Genomic DNA, 17,041 nt, shown 5'->3' with positions numbered 1-17,041 from the left:
CAGCCACATCATTTTTAATTGATAGTATTACTAATGAATTTAATCTTGCCTGCGACATTGATGATCACATTTATGTTTCAATTAGCTTTAATTTGCTAAAGTTCCTTTCCCCACTTGCTACATTTAGTTAAATTGTCAGCATAACTCTAAATGCTACCCATAAATTTGGCAACGTATCTTGTAATTTATTGTTATTTATAAATTACAAAATACTTAAGTCTTTATCAGGTACTTGATAAGGGTATGAGAGAATATTTTCGGTTATTCTGGTATTCCTGGGTTCTCTATCCATTTTTGCTAAAATATTTGAAAGGCGGAGGGCCTTTGCATTGGATGTATGCCACGTGGCTGATGCATTTTTGACTGTTTACTGCACTATAGAGAAAGAAAGGGACAGAGAAAGAGCTTCCACATCTTTCCTCAAATCTTTTGATTTCCCCTTTCCATAAAGCATATGCACCCTCTCAAACCTTTGACACCCCCAATGTCATGTGCCCCCAAAGCGACAGCTCCCCAGGCTTTGTTTGTTTATTTATAGCTTTACGGCACAAGGGCAGCAAGGCCATAATGCATTAGCTCACCCGTAGCTCGGGCCGGCCCTGACCAGGAATGTAATCTGGACCTCTAGTATAGTCATTTTTCATGCTTTTTAATGCTGACTTTAAATCTTCATCTGAATGATAGAGAGGTTGATGAGCATATCATCTTTAACAGGTGTGAAGTCAGCCGACCGGGCTAGCCGAGTGGGTAAAGTACCTGCCCGGCAACCCAAAGGTCGCGGGTTCGATTCCCGCCTCGGGCTTGGATCAAAGTACTGCAAAAACCTTGGGAGGTGCAATATGGCCACAGAAGCCGATGCGCCAACAACTACCAAATCAAAAAAAAAAAAAAAAAGGTGTGAAGTCAGGAAATGAGGCAAGTCTCAATGTATCATTTGTTTGGATACTGGAAAAATGTTTGGCCAACTCTTGAGCAATATTGAATTTGTCCAATAAGAGAATTCCATCTACGTTATGGAGTTGTAAATTTCTACTGGTTATATTCTTATGCTTCACGAAATTCCAGAATGGTTTAATATCTCTGTGAGTAAGTAGACTATCCTGAACCGACTCTGTATACGTGTTATAAGATTTTCATATGAGCATTTTCACTTCTTTGCAGAATTGGCTGAATATTTCATAGTATCGACTGTCACCGGATTGCTTATACTTGTTTCTATAGAATTATTTGGATTTAATTTTATGTATTAATTTGCTCTACCTACCTGCACAGGCATAAACCAGTGCGGTTAGGTAGAACGCGCTGTCAGATGGGATTGAGGAACAGTATCGGATATAATTGAGTGGACACTGTTAATCAGGTTATTGGTGAGGACATAGATGTCATTAACAGCATCAGAGAGCTGCTTGTCCATATTGCTGAGAAACTAGGTTGAGCAGAGGCCAGTCAGCCATTCTGAAATTGAATAATTCAGAAGAGTGTGAAGAATATGACAAGAGTCTCTACATGCAGATCAAATTGGCAAGCAAGTGTGAATGTCTTATTATGGGTTACTTCAATCTGCCCCTAATTGATTGGAATAAGTGGGAGGGAAACTTACCATGGGGAACAAAATTTTTAAATAAATTAGATATTATTATTTAGCATTAGCATTAGTAGAAGCATATGATGCAAGAAAACAAGCTTATATAGCATCAGCCAAAAAAAAAAAAAAAAAAAACCCCTTCCCATTCACTCCAAAAGTTTTCCTTGAATTTATTTAAGCTGTCAACTTCCACAACAACAAATGGAAGTTTGTTCTAACAATCAACCACCTGCTGGCTAAAGGCAAATTTTCTCACATCTATTCTGCACCTGTCTTTCCTCAATTTGAATTCATGCCCTCTCGGGTGCGGAATCTGAGCAAGAGGGAGAATCTCATCAGTATTGAACTTTCTCAAACCATTCAAGACCTTATACAATCTGATTGGCCCCGAGTGCCAAGCATTATAGTGATCAAGTGATTTTCTGAGTGATTTCTAGAACTTTTTCTCAAAGATATAATTTTTGTTTCAGTTGTAAAAGTTTTCTTACTTTTCTATTAGCCAAGTTGCAGAAAGGGAAAACACCTTTCTTCTTTTTTCCCCTTAAATTAACGTTCTAACTTTTATACCACTTGGTTATTCTAGTGGCACTGCTCCTGCCTCCCTGTGGCAAAGCTGGTGTAACCTGGGTGAAGAACTCCACTCTCCCAGGGCTGAAAGGAGCAAAGATGGATAACAATATGTATCCACCTTTAGAGCCATTGAGCTCAAGATGAGACACAATGAAAATGACTTCTCTCAACCCAAGAGGTTGAAAACAACCTCTCAAGTGGAGATACCATCACTCTTCATTCTGCACTCTCTCTCAGACCAGCCTTCGAGTAAGTTATCACCAATCCTTGTTCAGAAATGTACTGAGTCTGTTCTCCAAAAATGGTAAGGCGACTCCAGTCTATGGAAAATTTGGTAGAGACCACGAAATCCCAACATTCTACAAAGTTATTAAAACTGACTGCCATTTTTTTTTTTTTTTTTTATGAAAACCCCAAACACGAAAGGTATCAAAACCTATAGTACTTAGTACCGTGAATGAGTTGAAGGAGAAGTATGGGGGAGGGGGGCTGCCGGAAACTTTGCTCTAGAGATTAAACATGGGTTTCACCACTTCAAGCCTCCAATAAGCAAAGTGGTGCTATTTCACCGGTTGATGAAAGTCATCTACCACCTACGATTTGGCAGACAACCAATAAAAGTTACTCCCCATGCCAGTTGAGGCACAGGACTCTGCCTCAACTGGGCTAAAGAACGTCAACACTGGATTTTGGATGATTGGAGATGGGTCTCCTGATCCGATGAGTCCAGTTTTCAGCTATTTCGAGCAGACGGGAGGGTGCATATCTGGTGAAAACCGCACAAAGCTATGCACCTGTCATATCAGCAAGGAACTTTTCAGGCAGGTGGACAGTTGGTAATGGTTTAGGGGCATGTTCAACTGGCACATGGGACCTCTGGTATGCTTAGATGCATCTTTGAATGGTCCAGATTATGTGTCCATCCTTGCAGACTATCTTCATCCCTTCATGGTCATTGTGCACCCACAGGGCAAAAGGGCAATGGACTCTTCCAGCAGGACAATGTGCCTCCTCACAGAGCTGTAGTGACTAGAACATGGTTCGAAGATTTTACCACCATGGAATGGCCTCCCCGTTCATCGGACATGAACCCTGTGGAGCATCTTTGGGATGCTGTGGAAAGGTCCATTCGAGCTTTGGCTCTTCCACCCAGGAATGCAATGGAATTATGGACAGTTGTGCAATGAGCATGGATGGAAACACCTGTGGAATGCTTTCATGAACTAGTGGACTCAATGCTTCGCGCGTGACTGCCCTTATCCGGGTGAAAGGTGGGCTTACCCGTTACTAGGTAGGTATCCCATGATTTCTGTTCACCCAGTGTAATTATTAATGAATGCAATAGCTAAATAATTGCAAGTTTTCAAGGAAATCCCTACTCTAATGAGGAATTTCTACACAGGGTTCTTTTCTATTATAATTTTCTGCCCTATGATGTGGCAGTTTTAACTTAAAATGCATTTCAATTTTAATGCTATACTACATATAGGTTTCCTTCATTTACCAAGACATTTAAGAGACATCAAAGCTAACTAAAATAAGATTCCTGACATTTGTCACACATCTGTTTACATAAATTTAACACCTGTGAGAAGTAATAGACTGATACATATAAAGTTGCATATATAATAAAGTAATTAAAACAAGAACTCAAGAGTAGTCTGTATAACTACTACTTCTACTATTGCATAAGTGGTTAATATTTATCATGTTTTTCAGAGGTGAAACTGAGTTCTGCTCCTCCCCTCAAGATTTTCAAAAAGGTTCCCCACTGCAACTGAATCTTATGAAGACTCAGTTGCAGTGGGACCTCAGTATGTCACTGAATCTTACGAAGATTCAGTGACGTATTGAGGTCCCACTGCAACTATTTGTATTTCTTCCAGTAGGCATTATGTAAGAGATAGGAACCTTTCTGGGTTAACCTTTCTGGGTTACTGTTACCTACCCTTCTTCCTTTAGGATGAAGAAGCTTACATGTACCAGACAAACCATCTGCTGGAGCACCATAAGTAAGCCTTGAAAAATTAAAGTGATTTGGCATTTATGAAGCAGAGTTAATTCTAAATGTACTAGGTACAAATCATTTGATGTCATATGATAGCCAGTGAAGAGGCTGAGGGTTCTTAACCATGCATTACCTTTACTGCCATAACTTTTTTTTCTATGAGATATTCCTTACATTCCTAGGGTGATCCTGTATGTGAGTATGAACAGTGCATAAACTATATTATCGAGCAAAAATGTATTCAAGATTAAAATTAGCCACTAAATTAGTGCTTCTCATACTGCTTACTATATATACAGTTGAGCATATAGTATGGTACTTAATGACTTCGAGTGTTTTGCGGTAATAAAAATAGAGAGGTGTTTGCTGTTTGTGTAAAGACATGGAATGAGTTATTTCTGTAAGTTAAACATGGTAACTTGGCTAAATTCCAATTTTGCACAAGAAATAAAAACTCAACTCACTTAACTACTGCTTACTTTGAGCAGCACAGCAACTTAAATAATCTATGCTTGTATCATATTTCTGGTATATCAGCAGAATAATTCAGTTATGTGTAAAAGTAGGTTTCTAGAACCAGTAGCTTTTATTATCCTCTGTAATTATTTTTTATACTGACAATAATTATGCTGTTCAGGGTTAAAGTGGCCATATGGGTTAATATGGAAGTATATACCATATACTGATTTTTATTTTTTTTGAGTAAATAGCAATTTACTTAATAAGTTAGTTCTTTTGAGAGCTTATGTACGAATATAGGAACTCCCTGACTTATGTAAGGGTTGCATTCCACGGAACTCTACGTAAGGCGGAATTTCCTCCATGCTTGTGCGGCACTCGCAACTGTGCTCATTGAATTGATTGAATCAAAAAATAAATGTTTGAACATGTAAATAGAATTATTTATTGTATTTATTCAATTTTTTATCTCATGCACAGGAAAAATTACAAAAGCATGCAATTTAAAAAAATTTCAAAATTATAAAATTAAAAAAAACAGAGAGGAGACAGGCATAACACCAGTCAGTTTTACCTCTTGAGCATCATTGCCAGAATAGACATCTTCAGCTGATAAATACGGCACTGCACAGGTTGAGGGCTGTGGAGATTTAGAAGGAGTCAGCCGCTCAACCTTATGAAAGAGCATATTAATGGATGACTGGACGGTGGCTTTTTTCTTTTCATCATAGATATCTTTGTAGCAAGCAAGCATATTATCACCCCTCTGTTAACTTTTAAGAATTGTTTGCTGTCAGGATCCATCTTTTCAAACCTTGCCATTGCCACCTCTCTGGTGATGAAGCGTCTCAACTGCTCATTTGGTTCATCTTAGCTTTGTCAGCATTTTCTTCTTTCACTATTGCTGCCTGCAAGTCAATAAGTTCTTCGTTAGATAATTCCTTCTCTTCTTTCTCTATTAACTTCTCTACTTCTTTGGCAACAACCTCCAACTGAAGTAGTTCTGCAACCTCTACAATCTTATCAGTAACCTCTTCATATGATTTGTCTTTTTCAAACCCTTCGAAGCCTTTTACGTGCCTTGGGCATATTTTCTTCCATGCGCCATTTAAACAACTTTTAGTAATTTTTGCCCAGGCATTATTAATGTTTAAGATGGTGTGGTAAGTATTGTAAAATTTCCAAAAGTCTCAACGTAAAATTTTTCTCACCATCTACAACATTTTGCTCAGGCAGACAATGCCTGAGCAAATGTTGTGGGTAAATACTATGCTTTTAAATTTGAAATAGCACCCTGATCCATAGGTTGGATGAGTGAAGTCATGTTTGGTGGTAGAAATATGACTCTCATGTTCAAATTGAAATCATCTAGATGCGTAGGATGTCCAGGAGCATTATCTAATAGACGCAAAATCTTGAAAGGAACATCGTTGTCTTTACAATATTTTTCAACCTCGGGAATGAAACTGCATTTAAACCAATCCTTAAAGAGAGATATTGTTATCCATGCTTTCTGGTTTGACCAGAAATGTACTGGTAGGGTGGCTTTATTGATGCCCTTAAATGCACGAGGATTTTCAGAATGGTACACAAGCAGTGATTTTAATGTGTAATCTCCCGCCGCATTAGCCACAAGCAAGAGCATGGCCCTATCTTTTGTTGAAGAATTGAAACCTGCCATTGTCTTTTACCCTTTGGCAATGTAAGTTGAGGTCCCACTGCAACTATGTATTTCTTCCAGTAGGCAGTATGTAAGAGATAGTAACTTTTCTGGGTTACTGTGTAACTACCCTTCTTCAGGATGCAGAATGAAGAAGCTTACTGTACCAGACAAACCATCTGGGCGCCTCCGTAGCCAGGTGGGAAGGAGCAGCAGTGTGTAGCACACGCTTCTTGATTAGACCGGGGTTCAAGCCCGTCACCACCAAATACGGAGGATGCGGAAAGGTCAAGGAATGACCACCGCATATTCTGGAGCAGTATGGCCTTAGTTGCTAATGCTCCTAAAAACCAAAACAACAACAAACCATCTGCTGGAGCACCATAAGTAAGCCTTGAAAAATTAAAGTGATTTGGCATTTATGAAGCAGAGTTAATTCCAAATGTACTAGGTACAAATCATTTGATGTCATGTGATAGCCAGTGAAGAGGTTGAGGGTTCTTAACCATGCATTACCTTTACTGCCATAACTTTTTTCTCTCTGAGATATTCTTTACATTTGATCCTGCATTTTTTTCCAATACAGAGCAGTCTCGTCAATTTTAAAAATTTATCATCTAATAGATGGTAGAGACTACTCAACCTCAACATTCTGTGAAGCTATTAAAGCTCACAACCTTTGGCAGAGCAATATGGCCTTAGTTGCTAATGCTCCTAAAAACCAAATAACAACAACAACCACCACCACCACCTTTGGAGGACACCAAATAAAAGTTACTCCCCATGCCACAAACTCCTCTAAGGGAGTAATAACAGAATGGGACTTATTACTTGTATCAGAGGAGTAAATTGTCCAAGAATTACATGATCAAAAAGCAAGGAGAATCATGTTCCGAAAAGACGGTACTCTCAGTCCAGCAAGGAGCATAATTCTTACTTTTAGCACTCCTAACTTACCAACATCTGTGAAAGCAGGCTACCTTCATTGCTGTGTCTGACCATACATTCCGAATCCCATCAGGTGCTACAAATTCCAAAAATACGGACACTCCTAGACTGCATGTCGAGGTGAGGCAGTATGTCCTAACTGCGGGTCAAAAGATCATAACCAATCTGATTGTGCCACTACCACTCTACTTTGCCCAAATTGTAAGGGTAACCACCCAGCTTTCTCAAAAACGTGAATTATGGAAGCAAGGAAAAAAAATTCAAAAATATAAAGTAGAGAACAAAGTGACATACTCAGAAGCAAGAAGACAGAAAATCAAAACAAAGACAAAGCAAACATATGCCAGAGCAGCTCAACCTTTACAGTCTGTAGGGATCCAAACTGAAGTATCGGTTCTAAATATATCAATTGCGAACTGGGCACGTTCATTGCTTTCTATTTCAAAAAAACAAGTGAGCAGTCTAGTAATACTCCAATTACCATACCAACAGATGTTTCCTCAACAATAAAATCAAAAGTGACAGAAACCATGAAACCACAATCATCACCCACCACCGGAATGGACATCGACAAATATCATGATTCAGAAGATGCCGTTTTAGAATTACATGCAACCGATGAGATGGATGTGACCCGTTCCGTCTTTCCTAAGAAAGACAAAACAAAAATTGATCAAAAATTCAAGCACTTAACTACAACTAAAAAACAGTCAGAACCAAAAACAACACATAAAGCCACATAATGGAAAAAATCCTTCAATGGAATTGCAGAGGCTTTCGGAATACAAAAGATTTGCAGGATCTAATCAAGCTGGCATAGCCTTACAGGAAACTCTTCTAAATTCATGAGTGTGTCCTTCCGTCAAAAATTATACCATCTTTAGATGAGATAGGAGTTTTGACATGCCAGCTCATGGAAGGGTGGCTATTATTGTCAGAAATAACATTCCATCCAAACATGTTTCTCTTCAGACTCCTTTTAAAGTAGTGGCAGTGTGCATTGTAATTGATATCAACATTACAGTAGCTTCTATATATCTCCCTCCTAATTTTACTTTCTCCTCAGATGACTTAGAAAACCTAGTAGATCAGCTGCCATCTCTGTTCTGCTTACTGGGTGACTTCAATGCTCATCATCCGCTATGGGGATCTCCAAAAATTGACAAAAGGGGTGAAATAATAGAATCGCTGCTTGATGCTCATAACCTTACTCTGTTAAACACTGGTGAACCCACCTATGTACATTTTTCTACAGGATCCACAACTGCAATAGACCTTTCAATCTGTTCTCCCTCCATATATGCCAATATGGAGTGGTCAGTTCTCGATGACCCACTAAACAGTGATCAGCTACCGATTCTTTGCAATATTCAAACACAAGTAAACTTGTCTCTATTGCAGCAATCCACTTGGAAATTTCGTAAGGCAAACTGGCATGAATATTCCTCCCTAATCCGGTTTGATGATGAGATAGTCCAGTCCCAGCCCATAGATAGCATCACTGATCATATAACGAATCAGATATTACAAGCTGCAAATTCTGCAATACCTAAATCTTTGCCTGGGAAACACAGAGTAGTTACTGGTGGAATCAGGAATGCACACATGCTAAAGAGGCAAAAAATCGAGCTTGGAATTTGTTTCGCAAATTTCCTACAACTGCTAATCTTATTAACTTTAAAAGACTCAAGGCTAAATTCCACCAAATAAGAAGAAAAACAAAGAAAGACACCTGGATAAGTTTTGCTTCCAGCACTTAACGGTAAATTTGTGCAGCCTCCAGCCTCAATCCTGAATTGGAAAGGGCAGGAATTGTCCACTCCAACAGAAATAGCAAACACATTAGCTGAGTCATTCGCTAGTATATCAGCAGTGTTCATATACAGCCAAACCTTCCAAAAAATTAAGGCAACTGCAGAACAACATAAAATAAACTTTTATACTAAGATGTATAAACTTTTATACATCTCACCCGTACAATCAGCCATTCACGCTAAAGGAACTTTTGGAATCTCTCAATAAAACATCAAGTACTGCTGCCGGTCCAGATGGAGTATGCTATATAATGTTAAAAAAGTTAAATAACAAAGCAATAAGCCCCCTGTTGAAATTCTACAACCGAATATATTTAGAAAATACTTATCCGCACTCATGGCGTCATTCAATTGTACTGGCTTTTCCAAAGCCAGATAAGGATCATACCATACCGAATAATTACAGGCCGATATTGCTGACTAGCTGTTTAGGCAAAGTCTTAGGAAAAAATGGTCCACAAGCGGCTAACATGGCTTCTAGAAAGAAACAATCTGCTAAACCAAAACTAGTATGGATTTTGGAAAACGACTCAACCTTAGGTGTGATGACTAAAGCAGAAGCAAACATCCACAATGCTTTCATAAGGAGACAACATCTGGTTATGGTCAATCTCGATATTGAGAAAGCTTTTGATACCACTTGGCGATATGGTATCCTCCAGGACCTTTGGTCTGAGGGGGCAGTTAACCCAATTTATACAAAACTTCCTACACTACAGAACATTTCAGGTCAGATATAGGAACAGTATATCCAAATTGTTTGAACAAGAGGAGGGTGTACCGCAGGGTTCCATCCTGAGTGCAACACTATCCACAATAAGAATTACAAATATTACACGAGACATACCAAAAACAGTTGAATCATATGTTTGCTGATGCCCTCATTATTTCTTGTCAGTCACAAACTATGAATGCCATTGAAAGTCGGCACCTCCGTAGCCAGGTGGGAAGTTGCAGCAGTACGTAGCACACACTTCTTGATTAGACCGGGGTTCGAGCCTGTCACCACCAAATACGGAGGATGCGGAAAAGTTCAGAGAATGACCACTGCATATCCCGGAGCAATATGGCCTTAGTTGCTAATGCTCCCAAAAAACGAAAAACAAAAAAAACAAAACAATAACATTGAAAGTCAACTTCAACTATCCATAGCTAGAATAGAATGGGTGCAACGGAATGGTTATTCATTAGCAGAAAATAAATCGACTGCAATTCATTTCTGTAAAATATGAAAATTACATCCAGATCCTGAAATATATTTAAAAAACAATCTGATTTGTCTTACCAAATTTTCGTTTATTGGGTTTATATCTAGACAGTAAACTTAATTTTTTCCAATCACATAGCCTACCTTAGAATGGCCTGTCTAAAGAAAATAAACATCTCAAGAGCTGTCTCCTCTAACTCTTGGGGTGCTTATAGACACTCACTCTGACATCTTTAATCCGGTCCCACTTAGATTACGGGTCACCTGTCTATGACTCTACAAGAAAGAAACAGTTCCTTGTTACGTTTGAATAATGTTCAACATAGTGCCCTTAGCCACGGGAGCCTTCAGAACGTCTCCAGTCCACAGCCTGTATGTTGATGCAAATGAATCCCCATTGCACCTCAGACAAAAATCCTTACTGTGTAGCTATGCTGCACTCCATCTCATCCTTGCTGGGAATACCTGTTTGACCCTCAGTATGTAATGCTATACTGTAATAAACCTAATGAAAACTGCCCTGCAGGTATTAGATTGCAAGAACTGATGCTTAGTTAGAATATTAACATCCAGCATATCCTTGAAGATGTTGCTCCTCCTGAGCATCCCTGGATTCAATACTCACCTCTCTGTGATAATTTCTTTCTGAGATGGAGAAAAGGCTCCCTGCCAAACAACAACTTCCAGCAACTGCATGAAGCCCATGCCTTAGAAAACACAGAGAAATTTCATATTTATGCAGATGGCTCCAAAACAGAGGAAGCTGTAGGTGCTGGAGCAGTTTGTTCTGCTTTTTCAATAGCTGTCTCATCCTACAGAATGCAGTATCTTTATCACAGAATTGTATGCAATAAAACTAGCTCTAGATAATATAGCCCTAGAAAATATAATATAACAAGATAATATAATATAATATAATTGGTCCTTGAGGTTGTCACAGACATTCTCACAGATATGTCAGACAAGCTGTACTTGCTACCTGGGAGTCTAAAACGTTGATGGAACTGATATTCGGGTGACACTCAAGTCAAGTGGACCCAATTTTGGCGAAGTCAGGACGGTCTGTGACAGCCAAATGCTCTGCTTACACCTTCACGATGGTGAGACTGTTAGTAATCCTGGGTATAACCTCCATGCACAAGTACATGGTGGGTGACCACCCAGGTGTGAACCAACGTAAGCAGGGGTCGAGGTGTGGCGCCCACACCACATGGAGGAACGCCGCCCCTCTATGTTACCAGGCAGTACTAGGTGGTAGATGACTCTCATCAACCGGTGCAATACCACCACTTTGCTTATTGGAGGCTTGAAGTGGTGGAACCCATGTTTAGCTCTAGAGCTCAGTTCCGGTCAACCCTTCCCTATCTCTTCCATCATGCAGTATGATTGATGACTTTTGATGTTATGATGAACGTCGTGGCGAGATCCAATATTCCTTACATTTCGAGGGTACAGCTCTAAAATGGTGTTCACAGGCCGGCCGCTAGTTAGTACACTGGACCGAACCTATTGGTAACTCTCTAGGAGGATTCCGGATCAGCTAGTGTATAATCTCGCTACTTCTACCCTGCCAGATAGTGACTGGAGGGAGTCCGAGTAGTGTGTATGCGGGGAGCATTGTCGAGGCCACGTTATGTCAAGGATCTGGGTATATTCTTACCACGTGTACGCCATATCCAAAAATTTCATTACTTCATACAGCATGTCCCGCCTACTTTTTCTTACTATTGAATACACCATGAATTGTCAAACTAATAGAGCAAGCTTATCTGCAAAAAGATCTAAAGCTCCCAAGCACTTCATAATTCATTTCACAAATATACGTTGTCTCAATTCTAATCTCATCGATGCCCATTTGCACTTGCAGTCTGCCAAACCACATGTACTTTTTCTGACAGAATCTCAGTTATCGGTCGATTCAACTACTTCTCATCTCAGATGCCCAAATTATTCGCTGTATGATTCCTTTCGCCTCAAAGATGGTACTTGTGCATATGTCCGTTCTGATATTCCCTGTCAGAGACTTGGCAATTTGGAATCTCCTCTCTTTGATCTTCTCTGGCTTAAAATCTCTCTACCTCATTGTGCCAAATTCATCTGTTGTCTCTACCGTTCTCCCAACTCCACTAATCACTTGGAGCTCTTTGAGTTCCTCTCTTTGCAACTTGACTTTCTCCAGTCCAACTTTGCTAACAGTGAGGTAATTTTCCTTGGTGATTTTAATGTTCACAACTCCAGCTGGCTTCCGTTTTCTAGTCACACCGACCCAGCAGGTCGAGATGCTGAGGCTTTTGCAATTACTAACGACCTAGCACAGATTGTTCATTTACCTACAAGAATACGGGACAATCCTAATCATACAGCCAATACGCTTGATCTTTTTCTCACAAACAACAGTCGAAGTGAGAGGTCCTTTAGGCACTTCAGATCACAACTTGGTGATTGTCTCTTCTCCAATGGAACATTATCTCATGGCTATTCCCAACCTCGTGTTGTTTGGCATTACAAGAATGCAAAATGGATGACCTGCGAGACTTCTTTTCTTTTTTTCCTTGGTCGGATTACTGTTTCAAAACTTCTGATGTCAACGTTTGCTCAGATCGTGTCAGTGAAATTATGCTTGCAGGAATGGAATCCTTTATCCCACACTCCACTTTAAAATTTCGTCCTTTATCTAAACCTTGGTTTTCCAATAAATGTGCTAAGGCTGTTCAAGAGAAGAATGTTGCATATCGTAATTGGCTTGTTTCTAATTCTTCAGTTTCATTTTCTGCCTATACCAAAGCTCACAACAATTGTAAAGCAGTTATTAATCGGTCCAAACTAGAGTTTGAACAGGCTAAGAGTAGAAAACTTGCTTCTTTCCCTAATGGTAGCCGAGCATTCTGGTCTCTTACCAAAGCTATTGGCCACAACTTTTGTCTATCTCTGCTCCCACCTCTGTCCAAACCAGATGGTTCAGTTGTCACTTCAGCCAAGGATAAAGCTGACCTGCTAGCATCCCATTTTTCTTCCAGCTCATGTATTAATGATCTTGGTAAAACACCTCCCACCATTCCCAACACACTCCATTCAAAATGCCTCCTGTGGTTTTCCGTCAAAACGATATCAGAAGAATTTTGATGAATCTTGATATTAAGAAAGCTCCAGGTCCTGATGGTATTTCTCCACTTGTTCTCAAAACCTGTGCTCCTGAACTTACTCCTATTCTTTGCCGCCTTTTTTCACTTTCTTATTCCAAAGGTGTTTTTCCTTCTGCTTGGAAATTTGCTCATATCCAGCCAGTTCCTAAAAAGGGTGACAAATCCCTCCCATTCAATTATCGTCGCATTGCAATTACTTCTACTCTTTCTAAAGTAATGGAGAAATTAATTATCCACCAACTCTTAAACTACCTAGAAACCTTCCGTCTGATCAACGATCGCCAGTATGGGTTCCGTCAGTGTTGATCCACTGGTGATATTCTGGCTTATGTTACCCATTTATGGACTAATTCAATGGAAAGGTTCGGTGAAACACAAGTAGTTGCTCTTGACATCTCAAAGGCTTTTGAACGTGTTTGGCATAAAGGTCTTCTAAACAAGCTTCAATCTTATGGTTTCCCAACTATTTTTAGTAATTGGTTATCCAGTTTTCTCTCTGACTGCTCACTAAGGGTGATGGTAGATGACTCTCTGTCTTCTAACTTCTCCACTAATGCCTGTGTCCCCCAAGGTTCAGTTCTTTCTCCCACTCTTTTCCTCTTGTATATTAATGACCTTCTTCCATTGACTGGAAATCCTATCCATAGTTGTGCCGATGATAGCACATTGCATTCCACTTTCCATTTTGAGAAACCTTGTCCTGCTCAATCAGCTTCAACTTCTCGAAAGTCTGCTACCAATTCCTTAAATGCCGATCTTCAGGTAATTCTCCAGTGGGGCAAAGACAACTTAGTTGATTTCAACCCTTCAAAAACTTAGTCTTGTCTTATATCTCGCAAAAAGGATTCTTCTGCTTCTATGCTTATCTTTAGTGACACTCCGATTTCTAGACAAATTGATATATCTCTTTTGGGGATTACCCTGACTTCTAATCTCTCTTGACACAAGCACATTACAAATATTGCTTCCTCTGCATCTAAAAAACTTGGTTTTCTCTTTCGCTCTGGGCGTTATTTTTCTTCCAACAGCTGCTCACTCTGTATAAATCGCAAATCTGCCCTGCCATGGAATATTGTTCCCACATCTGGAGTTGTGCCCCCAAAACCTCTCTCAGGCTTCTTGATTCCATTCAGAAGAGGGCAGTTAGGTTAATTAATGATTCATCTCTAACAGAGTCTGTCCACTTGCTTTCTCATAGACGTACTGTTTCTGCTGCATGCCTCTTCTACAGATACTTCTATGGGTACTGTTCTTCTGAATTGGCTTCTATAATTCCCACTCTCTCTTTCAAAACAGTCCGAAGACGTGCTGCCACCAGCCAACATCCATTTACTGTCCAACTTCAAACCTAAAGAACCAACTTTTCATCTTCCTCATTTATTCATTCAACTGCCGTTTTCTGGAACAACCTTCCGTCATACATATTTCCCGAAAATTACAATCTACAGAAGTTCAAGTTCAATGTCGACAAATATCTTCTTTCGTCTTCTCAACCTCCAACCCAAGCACAGTACTAAGTCTGGGGATCCCATGATCCCACCTATCTCTGTTTGGTGAAGACCAACTTTCTTGTATTATAAATAGATCTTATACTAGGAGGTTTATGTTTTCTCACAAAAGTATTGAAATCTATACGCATTGAAATCTATAGTACTAGACTGCAATAGGCTGCAGAAGTATTTTGTGGATTACAGCCATTTCATTTTCTTTTTTATAGTAATAACCTCTATATAATATACAGGGTGTCTCAAAAATATTGGTACAAATGTTTAGGGGAGGTAGGTAACAGCTAAAGGAATGTGAATTGCATAGGAACCCATAAACGGAAACGTCACGGGAAAGTAGTAGCAGAGGCACAAGAAGCCGAAATGACACAAGACAGTAATTAATGGCAAACATTTATTTGACATATTAGCAATGGAGTATGAGATGGATGCATTTCATGATGTTACAACAGATGCCCGAAGGTTCCACCCTGAGACGCGATGCATGCGTGACACCAACACAGCGTGGATTGGAGGACACAGTCGAACACAGCTGGAGTTTCTTTGACAGTAGCAGCTGCACAGATGAGTCTCGCCACGAGATCCATTTCAGTCTCCACAGGCGATTCATACACGATAGATTTGAGGACCCCCCATAGAAAGAAATCAAGGCTCGATAAATCAGGTGAGCATGGGGACCAGGTAATGGGTCCACCAGCCAATCCATCGACGCCCAAAACGCCTGTTCAAATGGTCACGAACACACCTTCCATAATGGGCGGGCGTCTCGTCATGTTAAAACCAAATGTTGCGTCTCACATTTGCTGGAACATCGTCAAGTAACCCTGGTAGAACTTGTTCAAGAAAGATCCAATATTTAGCGGAGTTCGTGCGAGGTGGTAACAGGTATGGGCCGACTAAGCAATCACCAACCATACCTGCACACACATTTATTGTGAAGCGATGGTGTGCTGCATGGGGGTGCACACTGTGTGGGCCCTCTGTTAATCCATACACTAGGTGCATGTCTGCCAGCTCACAGTTCATATATCAATGCATGCTCTTCGTGCAGCGACTACTGCTTGAATGATTAAACCAGAAATTTTCCCTCTCGCGAACTGATGAACAGCGCCGTGTACCGATTTAAGAGTTCCTATGCAATTCACATTCCTTTAGATGTTACCTACCTCCCCTAAACATTTGTACCAATATTTTTGAGACACCCTGTAGATATTAGTATGAAATATTTTAATTTCAATTATATAAAAATATTTTATTACTACCTAGGTAAAAAATATTTTAATTTCAAGTGTTTAAAACTATAACTCATGATTGAAATAGATTGTTATTACTTAGGCAATAAAGCTTTAAGTTTTATTATATTAAATATTTTAAAGAAACATCAATTTTTCTCTTCAGGTGGCATACTCAGCAGTTCAAAAACTAGAATCACAGGTTGCATCATATCAAAGCACCATAAAACACTTAGAAGCTAGAGTGCATAGTCTAGTGGAGGAACGTGATGCTTTAATGTATAGTGTCCAAGTAATGAGGAAGAAACTGGAGAAACTGGAAGTGGTTCATATTGAATCTGATCTGTGTTCTCCAGACGGAAGGAGAACACCATCTCTTGCTGTCATAAATGCCTTGTCAGGTGGAGAGGCTGAAGAAGCTGCTGCTCTAATTGACTTGGTAAAAGACTTCAAACAACATCAGCATGATTTTATGAATGACATTGAAACAGAGAATAACAATTCAGTTTTTTGTAATCCAGTTTTGCAGAGAACTGGTAGCAGTGATAGCAGCTCTAGCATACATAGTACAGATGTTGGAAGTAGTCTGTAATTGTTAATGTAATATTCAAATTATTGTAATGTAGTTCATGATGATGTTTATGACTTTTTTGCTTTATTTCTTTCATTTTTTTTTTTATCCATATTGGCTAAATAAATATGGCTCAGAAATGTAAAGTGGATCATTAAGTGCTGAAGTAGCAGCTTCAGAACTACAGGTTTTCTTGCAGTTCCTTTAAACCTTGATTATACCAAGAAGATAGCAGTTGAAATGGTATTTGCTCACCTTTGACTTAATTACTCAATTATATGATGTACAATACCTGTTGTATACTTTCTCAGCAAGAAAAGCTTGCATTTTTGTTGAAGT

General features: G+C 39.5%; 1 protein-coding gene across 2 annotated transcripts in view; it reads left to right on the top strand.

Annotated features, from left to right (window-relative positions):
- The window catches only part of LOC150082046 (TBC1 domain family member 1-like), a 402,976-nt gene extending 386,193 nt beyond the window's left edge, over positions 1-16,783 (top strand). For both annotated transcript variants that reach the window (XM_090379078.1, XM_090379077.1), the window contains one exon: positions 16,298-16,783. In XM_090379078.1, the coding sequence (XP_090235204.1) occupies positions 16,298-16,723 (426 nt within the window). In that variant the 3' untranslated portion in view covers positions 16,724-16,783. The remainder of the gene's footprint in view (positions 1-16,297) is intronic.
- Positions 16,784-17,041: the final 258 nt, after the last annotated feature.

This window comes from Mastigoproctus giganteus, chromosome 8 (assembly GCF_048544385.1).
Source record: "Mastigoproctus giganteus isolate SK-2022 chromosome 8, ASM4854438v1, whole genome shotgun sequence".
In the NCBI taxonomy this organism is placed as follows: Eukaryota; Metazoa; Arthropoda; class Arachnida; order Uropygi; family Thelyphonidae; genus Mastigoproctus; species Mastigoproctus giganteus.
The sequence above is the reverse complement of the archived record's forward strand: the minus strand, read 5'-3'. Positions and strand labels throughout refer to the sequence as shown.